The 16174-nt window shown below is 48.9% G+C and overlaps 1 protein-coding gene across 2 annotated transcripts in view; it reads left to right on the top strand.

Annotated features, from left to right (window-relative positions):
• The window catches only part of USP10 (ubiquitin specific peptidase 10), a 59743-nt gene extending 49876 nt beyond the window's left edge, over positions 1-9867 (top strand). For both annotated transcript variants that reach the window (XM_045533712.1, XM_045533713.1), the window contains 4 exons: positions 1439-1604; positions 3272-3416; positions 5326-5391; positions 8842-9867. In XM_045533712.1, the coding sequence (XP_045389668.1) occupies positions 1439-1604; positions 3272-3416; positions 5326-5391; positions 8842-9029 (565 nt within the window). In that variant the 3' untranslated portion in view covers positions 9030-9867. The remainder of the gene's footprint in view (positions 1-1438; positions 1605-3271; positions 3417-5325; positions 5392-8841) is intronic.
• The last annotated feature ends 6307 nt before the right edge of the window (positions 9868-16174 follow it).

Consider the following 16174-nt stretch of genomic DNA (forward strand, 5'->3'; position numbering starts at 1 on the left):
GGAGGCTGGGCCCTTAGCGCCAGGAGCCCAGCGGCCTGCTGTTAGGATAGTTGGAACGCTCCCTCGAGGGTCGGGGAGAGGTGAGGGAACTGCTCAAACATAGGCAACAAGAGCACCATTTTTGTGCAGAGGTGGAGTGTCAAAATTTCAAGGCCACAGATGGCCAGCATACCCAAAGATCCCAAATTTGTCTAAGAATAACCAATGGCAAATACCAGAGTTCACTTAGGAGAAATTGCTACCTTGGCCTGAATGGCTCCCTCATGGCTGCTAACCTCAGCCTCTGTGGGGTCTTTGTGTGGAAATTGGTTGTCGATGTTTCCTTTGGAAAACTGATAAAGCAAAGATAAGGAATTCTTGCAATCTGGGAACTTCTTTTCAGCTATCATTAAGCATGATTATTCAAGCCATTTCAAAGATTTTCTTCTAAAATTCCTCTTCAGGTGTTTTTCAGTTTGCCCGGGAAGACCACCTTTCTCCACCTTTCTCCCCCGTGTTGCTTTTGGTAAAATGCAGGACCATTGAGTGAAGAGGGCCACTTCTTGATTTCTTCACCAACTGTTCTGTACTGGTTTTCCCACTGCTGAATTCCTTTTTGGAACCAAGGGAACCGCTGTCATTTAAGTCACTCCAAAGGAGCATGGAGATGCTCAGTGAAACCCTGGACAGAAAAGCTTTCAGCTAGTTCTTCACGGCATCTGTTCTGGAAAGCCCGAATACCTGTCCACACCCATTTCGTTCTGTTTATAAACTAGGTCACCCAGACTGCAGAAATAGAATCCCTCGTTGAACTCCTGGGATGTTTCCTTGCTGAGGCTAAGTGAGACATGGTCCGAACACACAATTTTTACTCAGAAAAACTTAGAAAAAGAAAAATGAAATGAAAAACCAGCTAAGAAAATAAGGTTGAGTTGGCACCCTTCTTGGAAGGGTGGTAGCCTTTTTTCCTGGAATGTTAACTTGTTTTTATACACACCCTACTCCCCTTCTTTTTGTAAGTCGTTTTTGTAGGGGAAAATGCCATTAATATTCTGTTTACCTTGGGATTTCCTCCGTTTTATTAGAACAGGCTATGGTACTCTGAGAAAATAAGAAGTATCGGCATTTCAAGGCCACGGCAAGATGGTTGCATTTACTAACTGGTACATTAAATAATAGTGTGGAGTGGAGGTAAAAGAATGAAGTATATTTTCTTCCAGAGCACTTGAGCTGGGAAAATTTATCAACTGGTAGGTTTAGTTGCTAGAAATACTAAGGAGGTGGTATTCAGCAGAATTATTTTAAAATTAATTATATTTTTGGCTTTTCTGTGTGGTCTTTTGAAAGTAATATTGAATGATCTCATTTTCAATGTTTATTCCTCTTCTGTTAGTTAATCTTAAGGGAAAGTGGCAAGGAGTGGTCTCTTACATTTTTTGTTTTTGCTTTCAATTCTTAGGTCTGTGGTTTACCAGCAGAGTTCAAAAGAATCTGCCACTTTGCAACCATTTTTCACGTTGCAGTTGGATATCCAGTCTGACAAGATACGTACAGTCCAGGATGCATTGGAAAGCTTGGTGGCAAGAGAATCTGTCCAAGGTTATACCACAAAAACCAAACAGGAGGTATATTCACAGTTGATCTTGAACCTTTATACGGAGGCACTCTGCTTTGGTGGACAGAACTCAGCATTAGGAATGAGGGGAAATGAATCTGAGTTCTGCCCGTTAAATCAGTTGCTTAACTTTTTTGGACTGAAAGTTTCCACGTTTTTACAATGATATAGTTGAAATAGATGATCCCAACCACCTCTTTTAGCTCTAGATCCTGTTACACAGGGAAGGTCTTTGGGATTGTTTGTCCCGAGCTGTGTTTAATTTTCTGGCAGTCTAATCATGGCAGCACAGAATCAGTAAAATCCTCTGACAGAGGCCAAACAGCTTGTTTATATTCATGATATTGTAGAACACAGCTTTTATTAGATCAGTTGGGAGATAAAAGATTCTAAACATACCTGTTTTGCATTTGATTGTAGATCTTCAAGGACATTCAGAAAATACAAAGTCATTGTTCTGATGCGTATTGCTCTTTGATCTAATCTGGAAAAGAAAATCTGAGTCTTTCAGTCTTCGCAAGTTAAGGGTAGCAGATGATAGCTTGCTGGTGTGCTTGTCGGCTCAGTTGGGAGAGACGGGTCATATTCTGCTCTGTGAGAGCGTGTGTTCCTGGCTGTCCAAAGGTGCCAATTGATGCCTGTTTTCTACTCTGCAGGAGAAAATGTCTTCTCGATTATATGCCTTAGATCGTGGCAGTGAATTCACAAAAGTGTGCTGGGGGATGAATGTCAGAAAGCAGGCTAATTATGGACAGGGCTTTTTTGAACTGTTGATAGTATTCCTATGACATTATATTTAAATAATAGGCAGTATATGGTGGCCCAACATAGAAAACCTGCCACCACATCGCAGGGCTGGAGTAGAGCTATCCTTGTCTTGTGGCAATGTTCTAAGAAGATCAAAGTAGGACATGGAGACCTTTAATACATCTGGGGGTCTCCTTTGGGCTGATCAAGCCAAACTCTTGGGGGATCTGCAGAAGTTATGCCTGATTCGCCATCATATTTTCTGACTTGTGTCTCACGGGTGATTTTGTTTAAAAATTAAAACTAGTAGGAGCCAGAGACAGTTGGCTTCAGTGAATCAGCTAATGAGAGCCTGGTGGAAGAGGGAGGGAGAGCAGTGGGTATTTGTGTGGGGAGGTTGGGCGGGTGGTTAAGCTGTGTGCTGGCTGTGGGTGGTGCCAGCTCTGGCATTACCGCCTCAGCTCCACCTCAGATCATTAGCCATTAGATTCTCATAAGGAGCTGCGACCTAGATCCCTGCATGCGCAGTTTCAGGAGGGTTCGCGCTCCTTTGAGAATCTACTGCCGCTGGTGATCTGACAGGAGGCGGAGCTTATGCAGTGATGCCAGTGATGGGGGGCAGCTGTAAATACAGGTGGAACTTCACTGTCAGTGAGCTGGGTCTCTTGAGTGGCCCAGTTCCTAACAGGCCTCAGACTATACTGGTGGAGTTGGGGTTGGGGACCCAAAGAATCCCCTGCAGGTTACAGGGAGGTGTGCATTTTTCCGAAGGGTGTCAGTGAGTTCTCCCGGGCGTCACAGGCAGGTGGTGAGGCTGCGCCGCAGGACTCTCAGGCATCAGCTCTCAAAGGAGCCTGCGCAGAGGATGGATATGATGTCTGCTGTTCCAAGTGACAGGGACAATGTGTCCTGGTGTGTTTTGTGTCTTAGGTTGAGATAAGTCGAAGAGTGACTCTGGAGAAACTCCCTCCTGTTCTCGTGCTACACCTGAAACGGTTTGTGTATGAGAAGACTGGCGGGTGTCAGAAGCTTATCAAAAACATCGAATATCCTGTGGACTTGGAAATTAGCAAAGGTAATACACAGGCACAGCGTCCCTGGTGACGCCCGCAGATCAGGAAGCGTTTCTGGATGACGTCTGGAGTGAGGACATTCTCTTGCTGACTTTGTTTTAAATTTCTTGACTTATAGTAAACCTTCATATTAAAATTCCCATGAAAATAGCCTTTTTAAAAGAGGCAAAAATGACTAAAACATATACTCTTACTCAGTTAGAAAATAAGAGCTTTTATCTGTCAAAAGAGCATAATTTTTCTATATTTTATGGATTAATGCTACGTAATTTTCCTTATACTGAGCATTAGCAAGCGTGTTGACCAGCCTGGTTGAACAGACTTCTTTAGTGAAGTGAGAATGTTTTCACATTTCCTTCTGACCTTGGGTTGCAGTGACACACAAGTAAGATCTGTGACATTTAATTAGCCACAAATATCTGTCAGGGAACCAGGGCAGTGTCGGCACATTTTGGAAGCATTCTTAAAGAGCCTGAAGGTAAATGTGGCTTGCTAAAATCGCAGCTTGAAGGAAAACTTTTCTTGAAAGCTTCAGAATTGGCGTAAAACGTATTTTACAATACTGAGGCTTGACTGGACTGTGACAAGCTAGAGGTGGTTCTCAGAATATCAAGGTGTCTGGGAAACAGAAGAGAGGATGTCTGGAGTTGTTCCTGCGTAGTGTAGAGGAAGGAACCTGAGCTGGGAGGCAGCACTCACCTCACACCTCCTTCCCTATGACTGAGGATGACTGAGGAACCGTCACTGTTAGCTGGCTCGTGTGCCCTCGGGGGCGTCATCGCACCTTCAGCTTCAGAGTCAGGCACCGACTCTTCCAGGCCTGCTCACACCTCCTTCCGGAGTGATGACTGAGGATGACTGAGGAACCGTCACTGTCCCATAGCTGGCTTGTGTGCCAGCATCATTGTACCTGCAGTCTCAGAGTCAGGCCTGGAGTCTTCCAGGCCTGCTCACACAGCCTTGCGCTCTCGGCTGGGGGTGTGGCTGGTGTGCCAGTTGTAGTGTCCTCCCTTCCCTCGCACTTGCTGCCACTTCCTCAGTCATCAGCAGACTGGCTTTTGATCCCATTTGAGGACCAAAAAGGGGAAGAAAGATGCCAGTGAGAATGACAGAGTGGATCGTCCTTCCTGTTTTATTTTGTCTGCAGGAAGCTCAGAGGCAGCCTTTGACCCACACGCCTGCATCTTACCTCCAGGTCAGCCGTCTGTGCAGACTGGGATGTCGCTCTGCGCTGATTTTATCGGCATAGCTTTTCTTGCTTGCTGTTGGTATTTTTGTATCAGCTGCCACCTCCGTTACTTGATAGGAAGAGAGATGACATAAATGGGGATGAGAGGACCTAGCTTAGGTCATGGGGTGGGACAGCAGAGACGGAACCACCAATGGCTGCCAAGAACGGTGCATCTTTTGGACTTTTCCTGCATTCAAGTGGCACTTCTGCGAAGATGGGGGCTGCATGGAAGAGGAAGGGGAGGGACCCCGGCCAGTAGCAGCGGATAGACCAGTACCTGGCGTTGCATCATCTGGTTGTTACGGACTCGACAATTTATGATGTGACTCACATGCAAAATATTTTAATTCTTGGTTTTTGTTTTTAAGTGGGTAGCTTTTTTTCTTTTCCAATTTTAAGAGAATCTGTGTTTAAGAGGTTTCCAGCATGAACTTCCTAGGTTCATTATGTTGCTCGTATGTCTTTAGGGGGTTGGTTGCTTGTTACGTATGTTACTGCACTGCGTGGGTGATGTTCCTCCTTAGTCAGTGTTTATGCAGCTGGAGGGATGGAGATTTGTTCTGTTCCTTCCCTGCCTGGCAGTTTACTTGAGGGGACTGTTGTTAGCCATGTGATGTTGTTACTCTGAGCCTTCTGTAAGTGCTTTTATAGACAGGAGCTGTTCATGTTTTGTTTTTCAGAACTTCTTTCTCCGGGGGTTAAAAATAAGAATTTTAAATGCCACAGAACCTATCGGCTGTTTGCAGGTAAGTAAATTTGTACAACATTACTTCCTTATTAAAGCAGTGATAAAGGGATTTATACCTAGGCACAACTGTGCTGTAATACCACTTAACATAGAGAATGAGGTATTCTATTCTGTTTAGTCATTTGAGAGTGTTTTACCTGAAATTTGCTGTAGAGGATTTAGTGGAATACCATCGAGGCCCTAAGCCGAGCCTAACATACGACCTGCCCAAACGCAGACATTTTTGTCTTTGAGTCAGAGGAGTGAGTTTTAGGATGTCAGGCTGGTCATGTGAGATTGGACGTCCTCTTCTGCAGCTCCAGTACCTATGGGGTGACAGTGCTGTGGAGTTGCCATGACATCCAGTCACCCAGCTAGGTTAGGAGAGTGTGTGTCAAGCTGGAGTCCCCTGCGTCCTCCTCACACAGTGCTGTCGGGTTTCTTGAGAAAGTGGCCCTTGTCACACCAGCTCCTCGGCTGCCAGACTCCCCACACTCGGGGGACATCTCCCACAGGGGCGAATGGCACCCCGTGCCCGGACAAGTGGCCCTGAGACCTCCTCTGTCTCCAGCCTGGGCCTTCCTGCAGTACCAGTTTCCCTTGCCCACTTTCCTCCCTCTTCCTCTGTCTTTCTGTCCATTTGTTCATCCTTTCTCCTTTGTAGGCTTAGCCTTTAGTGTCTGTGTCTTGATGTCTTTTTTCATTCTTTTTTTTTTTTTTTTTTAAATGAGACAGAGTCTCTGTCGCCCTGGGCAGAGGGTAGTGAGTGTCGTGATCATAGCTCACAGCAATCTCAGACCCCCAGACTTCAGTGATCCTCCTGCCTCAGCCTCCTGAGAAGCTGGGACTACAGGCACGTGCCACCACACCCAGCTAATTTTTTCTATTTTTGGTAGAGACAGGGTCTGGCCATGTTGTTCAGGCTAGTCTCAAACTCCTGAGCTCAAGCCATCCTCCTTCCCTGGCTCCCCAGAGTGCTGGGATCACAGGTGTGAGCCACTGCACCTAACCTTTGTCTCTTTTTGATTGTTGTCGTTTGCAGCAATTTTATTTGCTTTTCTGCCATTTTTATTAGAATTTTCTGGCTTCTCTATAGTCTCTCTTTTTGTGTTGCCTTTGGTGAGCCTGTTTGTGTTTTAAAATAACACTACCATTTATTGACCCGTACACATTTATTGACTCTTTCTACTAGATAGCTTTATCTCTTTTATTCCCTAAAACTGTCCTGAGAAATAAGAGGCGATATCACCATTTTATAAAAGAATAAACTGGAACTCAAACAGGAAAAGTCACTACTCTGGCCTGGACCAGCAGCAGGACTTCAAGCTCCTGTCTACCTGGGTCCACTTCTGAGGTTTAGGGACATTTGACTGGCCACTGGTCTGTGGGAGCGGGCCCAGGGCCACAGGCTTCTCTCCTTCCCAGGCCCCATCCTTTTGACTTTATGATCTCCCCAAAGGCAGCTGATGGCAGCCCCTCCTCGAGGTGCTGGGCCCCAGACGAGGCGGCAGTGGGCAGCTTGCTCTCACGGGTCTCCCCAGCCCTTTCCTCTCCCCCCTTGGGATGGCAGCGCCTGGCATGGCCTCAGTTGGCACTCAGGCTGTGCAGCCAGCCATGGCCAGCTGGCCCCCTGCAGAGTCTGGCACCAAGGGCTGGTGGGTGATGGACACTTTCTTTGCTTTGTCTCTGCCTCTCTCCCCCTCGGGCCCCCTGCAGGGGAAGGGTGACAGTCAAGGGCAGGGTTCAGGAGTCGCGTGTCTCCTGCTCAAGGCCACGGGGTGAGCGCTTGTCCCACCCACCGTGGCTTGGGGCTCAGGCCTAGGTTGCTCTCCCGCCCTCCTGGATCCCAACTTGAGTCATCTGATCCACTGTAGTCTTGGAAGTAAGGTCACTCACTTAGAATTTTCTGTAAAACAGGAGTAAAGAAACACTTTCTAAAAGTTGTTGTGATTGTGGGACCAAGGAGAACCGGTTACCAACATGCATGAGCTTTTCAAAACCTGCCTGCGTTTCAGTTCTCCTGTCAAGTGGACTTGAGGGTGTGACAAATGACCGTGCTAGCACCTGGGCTGCTGTGTAAGAACCTGGAATGTTCTCAGCGAGTTCCTTCCAGTGTTTAGGATGTACATGTCGATAGGGAAGACAAACTTGTCAAACCTGCAGGTCCTTCAAATTCCGCTGACTTGTTTAACTCAGTCCTTTGCTGAAAAAAAAATTCTACTGACTTGGTCACTTTGAAACAAAACTCTTACTCAAATCAGTTAGGTCTTTGAGGTGAAAATCCAGGACAAAAGTCTCAAAGTGAATTTAGGGTCCAAGGGACATGCTGGTGGCAAGCGTGCTTCCCTGCCCTTCAGTAGTCACTCGGACCGCTGTGACTCTGGCAGTACAAGGTGAAGCTGTGACCTTGTGTTAGCCACGTCCCTGGTTTCTACTCTATCGTCCTCACAGTCTTGCTGTCCCTGTGCTGACCAGTCAGTTTGTCCGTGAGGTCCCAGCACAGAGGGTTTCTTTGTGCAGAGCCCAGGAGTCTGACCAGTGGCTGAAGCCACCCCCTTGGCTTCATAAGCACTGTCCTCTGGCCAGCCCAGGGTGGGCTCAGGCCCCCACCTGTCGCTGAGCAGTCAGAGTGACTGCTGCGTGAATAAAAGGATTTCTTTTAAAGTAAATAACAAGTGATATTTTTTTCTATTAAAACATTGTAGAGAAATTGAAATTTTTTAAAAAGGGAAAAGTAATTACTGGGACTATATCTGCAGGGTCCCTCCACAGCTACACGCCTCGACGACCACGGTTAAGAGTCCTGGTGTCCCTCCCTCCCCTGGGTATACGCCTGCAGGTGGTGTCACTTGCGTAGGCGATGAGATTGTCCCCAGAAAAACTGAGGGTCTTTGTTTTCTCATGTAATATTTTATAGATATATTCCTGTATCACCAAACATTCTTAATCTGTTCTGTGAAAAAACTCATGTTATTATAATTCACTCATCAATCTCATTTTTTCTAATAGACATTAAAGTTTTCCATTCTTTCACTGTTGTAAGTGGTAGCATAATCTTTGTCCAAGACTCTGCTCATCTCGTGAGGACAGTCTGGAGGGGGAGTTGTCTGGCTCAAAGGGCTCAGACCAGGTCTCTGGTTGTGTATGTTCAGAAGCCGGTTAGTATGTCTGCTGGAGGCTCGGGAGGAAGTGTCTTGTGAGGTGCTCACGTTTTAAGTATGTTGTTAAGATAGATACAGACATATTATACATGTGTGTTACCATACCCTTTCTTTAAAGTTACATAAAAGTTTTTATTAATTGGGTGCATTTTTGAGTTTCAGTAGCATTGTTTTGTGTCATTGTATCTGTCTATCTCACCTACTTTGGTGAGATGTTTGCACAGTAAGACACGTCTGTGGAGGGAACTAGCCTTTAACCAGTCCGTGTGCTGTTCTCACTGGGTTCCCTGCGGGGCGCTCTCTTCCAGTGGTCTACCATCACGGCAACAGCGCCACGGGTGGCCACTACACTACCGACGTCTTCCAGATCGGCCTGAACGGCTGGCTGCGCATCGACGACCAGACGGTCAAGGTGATCACCCAGTACCAGGTGGTGAAGCCCGCCGCGGAGCGCACGGCCTACCTCCTGTACTACCGCCGCGTGGACCTGCTGTGAGCCGCCCGCCGGGTGCCCAGCCCGCCTGGTACCGCACCAGCTCTCACTAACTTCCTGCCTCTCTTTAGTGGCTCTGTAGAGAGAAACTCTTTCTCCCTTTGCAAACATGGGCTAGAATGAAAAGGACATGCCTTGGGCTTTGTGCACAACATAGTTTCTGTTTACTTCTAACTTCCAAATCAAAATCATTTGGTTGAAACAGACTGTCGCTTGATTTTAGAAAATACACAAAACCCCACATTTCTGAAATAATGCTGATTCCTCAGAGAAGAAAGTGGAACTTGCATTTGATTCCCCGTCTAATTGCTTAGTAGAATAAATCCTGCACCAGCAACACTTGTAAATTTGTGAAAATGAATTTTATCTTTCCTTAAAAAAGAAATTTTTTAATCCATCACACGTTCCTCCCCACCCTTTAGTTTTTGATAAACAATAAAAATGAGCCAGTTATCAAAGAAGAAATAGTTCTTACTTCAAAAGTAAAACACAAAAAAATAAGTTGCTGGTTCCTAACAGGAAAATACATTTTGATAATTGCGCTCTGAGAAACTGCTCACATACACTTTGCAGATCGGATACTTGGAGTTAAGATGTTAGTCTGCGTAGATGGGTGACTGTAACTTTATTGCCATTAAAAGATTTCCTGTTGAACCCATGCTTCTGTGGACACACGGTGGAAATGGGCACAATGTGAAGACTGGTGTTTCCTTGCGTCTGCTCTGTTCTCTCCCGCTGTCCGCTCTCCCACAACGCCGCGTCCCCAACTGCACACAGTTCAGTGATCTCTAGGAGTATAAAGTTGTCGCCCATCAATAAAAATCACTAAGTTGGTTTAAAAGTTGTGTGTGTTTCTTTGAACATGATGCCTTTTCCAGCGACTGGAATCTGTGGGGACAAGACTTCGCCTCAGGAATTAAATCAACCCGTTTGGTCAGCTCGATGTGTCTGTGGACGTTGAACCAAGACTCGGCTTGTGCTTGTTGAATAATTCCAAAGTTATTAACTGTAGTGATTTGGGTAAGTGAAGTTTTTGAATTTTCAGTTAGCAGAAAAGGAGCAGTTTCCCCCTGTTTTCCCTCCCTCCTTTTGTCCGTATCACAGCATTTTTCACTGTCACCAGTGGTGACTCATTAATCCTCTCTAACAACTGTTCCTCAGTATCCTCTGCTGTTTCATCAATTCATCTAGTTAGGGTGCTAGCCGAAGGAGGACCACATGCCACCTTTTGAACTGCAGCCTCTCCTAACAGTTCACGGCCAGTGTCCTTAGCAGCAGCAGAATCAGCTCTTCCCCAGTAGCGAGGGGCTCCTCAGCTTCAGCAGTGCGGGAGCCGCGAGGATGATGCTCTCAGTGCAGACGCAGCGGATGAAATTGTGGGCTTCGGTAATTGCTTCTGTTCTTCGTGTTCATGTTTTTTTCTTTTGAAAAACGCGGAAGGCTTGTCTTTCAATGCAGGGCGCTTGGTCTCCATGTGGTTAAGCAGTTTTGAAGGTCTCCTGGCTTCGTTGGGTAGCCAGTCGCCACATAATGTACAAAGCGGGCTTGGAGAATGTGAATCGTGTTGCAGTGAACCCATAATTTAAGTAGGGCTCTTGGTATTTTCTTTTAAATGCAGCTTTCGTTTTGTCGGCAGTCTTAGAGTCTTCTGCTGTCTCATCATTGGGTCTTTGCAGGGAAGCTCTCCAGCGACGTTTGTGTTTTACTCATTTTCCCTAGAGTTAGCCTGTGGGCTGAGCAACACTGCGACTGAGACGGTGTGTGGTGTGGGAAAGGGGTGGACGGAAGTGGTAAGTAGATAACGGGCAGGCCACACATGGACTAAAATCAGTCTCGGATTCTGACTTAAAGCTGCCACGAGACGCAGCTGTACAACAGAAGTACATCAACTCCCTTGCCACTATAAAGCTGCCACTGGATGCAGCTTAATTGTCACTTGCCACTCACTGATAGGGTTTTGATGAGTCTGCCAGCAGTTGATTTATCATGGTCTCTATGCAGTCAAACCTCTCTGCAAATGATAATCTGTATCTGCAGCCGTTCCCCAGCGCTAGCACCACCGCCCCCGCTCCACGTCAGATGGTCAGGCATCAGATTCTCATAAAGAGCCGCAACCTAGATCCCTCACATGCAAAGTTTCCAGCAGGGTTCATGCTCCTATGAGACTCTAATGCCACCGCTGTTCTGACAGGAGGCGGAGCTCAGGTGGTGATGCGAGCGATGGGGAGCAGCTGTGAACACAGATGAAGCTTTGCTCGCTCACCTGCCGCTCACCTCCTGCTGTGCAGCCGGGTTCCTAGCAGGCCGTGGCCTGGGTCTGGTCTGTGGCCCACCGGTTAGGGAACACGGCTTTGAAAAATAAACAGATGAATAAGTGACCACACACTTCATTCCCTTTTCTCATCTTTTCCTGTCTTTCCTTATCCCTACCCCAACAAGAAATGTTATGTCATTTTAATTACTAATAGCAAGCGTGAGTTTTTCTTGTGGAATCTAAAAGGTAGGTTTGCCTCTCGTTGTACTTGCATTTCGTTTCACAGACTTTGTCGTGTCCCGTTGTACACTGTGGTCATCAATCTCGATCGTTTGCTAAGCGCTGATGTGCTGAACATAACACTATTTTGTTGAGCGGCGTTTCCTTGGAAACAGCCAGCAAGTAAGCTTTTAAATCACTGTGCAGTATTTGCATTAAAGGAAATTTACCCAGTCCTAGCTGCTGTGGTATTTACAAAGTATTTTGATTTGACTCTAGAATTTCACGCTGAGTGATATTGTATAAGATATTTTTATTTAAAGACTTCTGTCAATTTCATTTTCTCAGAAACTCCCATTTAGACGCTTGCTCTGTGGTCTTGATCATTTTTGGGGAGAGTATCCTTTGGTTTTCTAACAAGGAAAACATTAGGATAGCTTCATGCTGTTGCAAACCAATACAGTGTTGTGTTTGTGCATTTGGACAGTTCCCTGATACAAACTTTCCAAGGAATGCCTGTGTTACTGTTGACACATCTGCAACTAGACAAAATCTAACCCTGTGTCTTGTTTGTTTGCTTTAGAGGTTTAATTTTTTTTTAAAACATCTTAACCCACGTGGCGTTGTGTTCTGTTTGGCATATGGTATTGGGTATATGCTGTGGTTTAAGGTGTTCACTGTAGCCTTGGGTTTCTGGGGTTGGGTCTGGTAAACTTGACCTTGGACTTCCCACTTGTCCTTCAAAGAAAGCAGCTCTGTTTTCACATGCTTTTTGGATATTCTGGTGTTCTCTATTTGATTTAAGAAAAAATTGTTCCTTTGCCTAATAAAAAAAAAAGATGGAGAGCCCCGTGTAAGATACAGATTTGCTTCAGATCTGAGAATCTGCTCTGCACCCTCATCTGTCCTGTTTTCATCAGAGGGGACTGGCCCTGGACTCAGCGCTGTCCGTCTGTCTCTCTGTGTACAAGGAACCACTTATTTTTTGCTACTGAAAACAGTTTCTGCTACCTGCGGGGCCGACACATGCCTTACGTTGTCACCTGCAGTGGCGAGTACTACTCCTGTGCTCTGCGGAGAAAACTCGCCAGCTCAGCGCCCAGGCAAGTGAACAGGGGCTCCTTGGGGCTGACGCAGTGACCTGAAAAGGTGTATGTTAGCTCTGCAATGAGTAAAATTAACTTTCTAGGAAGATATCCCTGTTTCCTGCGGCTTCAGATGTCCCTGCCACACTGAGGGGGCCACACCTCACCGTGCGGGAAGTGCAGACCCATGTGGAGCCTCTGCCAAGACCAAAATGAGGATGCAGCCCTGCCTGCTGCTGCCTGTGGGGTCTGGGACCCGCAGCGTGGCCGCGGCCACCAGGATGCTGGCCACAGGGTGCTGGCGACTTGCAGTAGCACCGCTGTGGCCACCTTAGGGTGTTCCTGCATCTTTCCTGCCTCCCCGCCCTGCCCGGGACACTGTTTCTCCTTTGGCTTAAGGCTTCGTGTGTTTTGTTTTAAAGATGCTAATAGGTAAGACTCAGGGCTCTCTGCAGGCTGCTCCTGAGCTCTTTCCCGGCATCTGGTCACCTGGCGGCCCGAGGAGGAGTTACTGTCTCCATCGTGCCGATGGGGAACTGGCCTGGCTGCCGAAGGCAGCTGCTCGCACCCGACATCCCAGCCCTGCAGCCTGCCCCGCTCACTGAGGGTGGCTGGGATGGCAGACAGAGGCTGCGGGTAGTACAGGCAAACAGGAGGAAAATCCGTGTGAACTCTCAACGCTTGTGGCATTAAAGCAAACAAAACCAGCAAAGTAGCATGATGATTAAAAACTAGGCTACGGAAGGCACACAGCCTGCCTTCCAGCCTCACCTGCCACCAAGTCACCCACGTGACCCTGGGCAGGTTGCCCGGTATCTCACCTGTGAAGTGTCTGGGAGTGGTACTGCCACCCAGGCCCTCTGGCAGGGGTCAGCAAGGTAGTCTGTGTGACCCATTAGCACAGCGGGTGCTCAGTCACCCGCGGCCACAGTCATCAGAGACTGCCTGCATCTGGGGTGCATCGTCCAGCTCATGCGGTGAGTCACCTGAGACTGCGGCGCGGGCCACTAGGCAGGGGTGGCGTGGCTCCTGGGAGAAGGGAGCCAGCACAGCGCCACATGCCACCACGTCACCTAAACGAGGTGCGAACCGCCTCCTAAACACCACTGTGCTCCAGGGTTTGTACTGGGGCCCTCAGCAGCGGGGCTGCCCCGGCAGGAAGCAGGCAGGGGAGGGGGCCTGACACAGACCCTTCCCCTTCCCCGCAGTGGGCACCTCACCGGGCCTAGGGCTCAGTCAGGGGTCAGTTGTCACCTGCTTGGGTCTTTGACCCCACTTGCCCTGCCCTCACTCGAACGAACCCCTGCCATGCAGTCAGCTGGGGACGCATCCGCGCAAGCCAGACAGCTCCAGTTCAGCATCGGGTGGTGTCTCCCGTCTGGGCTGGAACCCCCAGGGTAGAGAGACGGTCACCGCTGGCCAAATTTCCACTAAATACTTGTGCGAGGGCCTGGGTGTTGAGCAGCCCCATCAGGTTCCCTGCGGTGGCCGGCTAGGCAGGGCATGGCTCTCGCTGTCTGCCCTCCATTCCAACGCACGCGCAGCCTGGTGTTTTTCTGTCACTACACTGCTTTCCATCTGCAATGGGACTTTCTTGAAAATTAAAAGTCACCAGTGCACAAGAAAAACCACAGACTGCGTCCAGCCTAGTCCAACCTAAGCGCCATCGTTTGGCTGTTGGATCCTCCAAACCTCCTGTTGGGATTTGATCCCTGGTGTTGGAGGTGGGGCCGGATGGGAGGCGTTTGGCTCACGGGCCGACCCCTGATGACCGGCTTGCGGTAAGGAGCGAGTTCCAGCTCTGTCAGTTCCTGCCAGGGCTGGTTGTTAAAGGAGCCTGGCACCTCCCCACGCTGGTCCCCCCTTCTGCCACTCCGTGGTCTCTGCACGGCCGGCTCCCCTCGCTTCCGCCCTGAGTGGAGGAAGACCGCGGTCCTCACCAGGTGCAGGAGCTGGCGCAGTGCTTCTTGTACAGCTGCAGAACCGTGAGCCGCATAAACCTGTTTCCGTTATAAATTGCCCAGCCTCAAGCACTCCTGTATAGCAACACAGGCGGACTAAGACGCTAGGATTTGGAGCAACCTAAGATCCGTTTGCAGGGAATCAGAACTGTGAAACCTGCACTTGCCCACGTTTGTAACTGAGAAGGAAACACGCACTTCCGTAAGGACGGCAGACGAAGTGTGCTTTCCTCCCGTGCCGAGACCAGGCAGGGCTGGAAACGGCGAGGCTGCGGGCAGGTGAAGACGGGAGGGAGGAGAAGCGCCGAGAAGCAGGGGTGGCTTTGGCGCAGCCTGGTCTTCCCGCGAGGACCCTGTAACGTGGGCTGCGCCAGCCACTGTCATCAGCCTCCTTCACTCCAACCCTTTAGTCTCTGCTGGCGAACGCTGGTCACTGTTTCTCTCCTGGAGTTCTGAGGCCTCAGGTGCTGCGACATGGTTTGCCTTTTAGAAACCCACTTTGGACGTGAGCAGGCATCTGTCTGCGTGGCCTGAAAGTCCGCGTGGCGTCCCCGGCTGGAGGGTTGCCTTGTTTCTCTTCTCCGGGCTTGATGGCTCAAGTCCCCAGGGCCTGAAGGTGACACTGTAAAACCCACCTGGACTTTGACTTCTCAGTCTCTGCCTCCCGAAACTAAACCTTTTTCAGTGTTTTGCTGTCAGTTTTAGTGGCGACAGTATGTAACATGAACCGAAGAGGAAATAAAGTTCACTGACAAAAGTTAGACTTGGTGGCTGGACAGCTGTTCGCCTCTTGGGTCAGAGCTTCAGAGTTCACGCTCCATGGAGTGGCGGCCACAGCCTGAGGTCTGCGATCTAGAGTCTTCAAGCCATTTTGCCCTGGACTGGACTGAATGAAGTCGCGGTCACGCCCTGCACGCTGACCCACTGGCCCACGGCGCGGGCGGCCCCGGCTCTCTGGATGCCGACCAGTTCCTGAGTCCCTGTGACGGGCCTGTGGCTGATGAAGCAATTGGGGACGGGCCGCCGGCACCTTTTGCACAGAAATGATGAGCTCCCGAGGGCGGTGACGCCGGAGCAATAAAACCCAGGGACGCCCGTAAACGCCAGACCCCTGTGCGCTCGCTCACCGCAACAGCGGCGGTTTGGAAAATATTGTGAAAGCGATCGCAGGGCTACCGTGAGTCTGCATGTTCATATGGTTCCTATTTGCCTTGGAACACGCCAGAGCCAAGCCCTGTCATCTCGCTTCAGTGAGAGCGCTGCATTGACTCAGATGTTCTGTCCTACTTAGAGGGGGACGGCGGGGACGGTGTAGGGACATGAAACCATGGCCACTGCCTTGCTGGAGCACAGTCTGGATTTGGAGGTGCGGGAGGTGGCATGTATATGAGCGTGTGTGTGTGTGTAGCAGAGCATACATCATACATGTGCAGCTCAAAGGCTCTTGCCACATTTAGACACGCATGTACATATGTAGAGCATGTCCAGCGCCCCAGAGGCCCCAGGCTTGCTCCCAGCCACTGTCCCCATCCCTAACCATACCCGCCAACCATACCCGCCAACCCGACATCTGTTGTCATACGTCAGTTTCCCAACCTCGTGCTGTTGGCATTTGGGGCCAGTAATTTG

Source organism: Lemur catta, chromosome 20 (genome assembly GCF_020740605.2).
Source record: "Lemur catta isolate mLemCat1 chromosome 20, mLemCat1.pri, whole genome shotgun sequence".
Taxonomy (NCBI): domain Eukaryota; kingdom Metazoa; phylum Chordata; class Mammalia; order Primates; family Lemuridae; genus Lemur; species Lemur catta.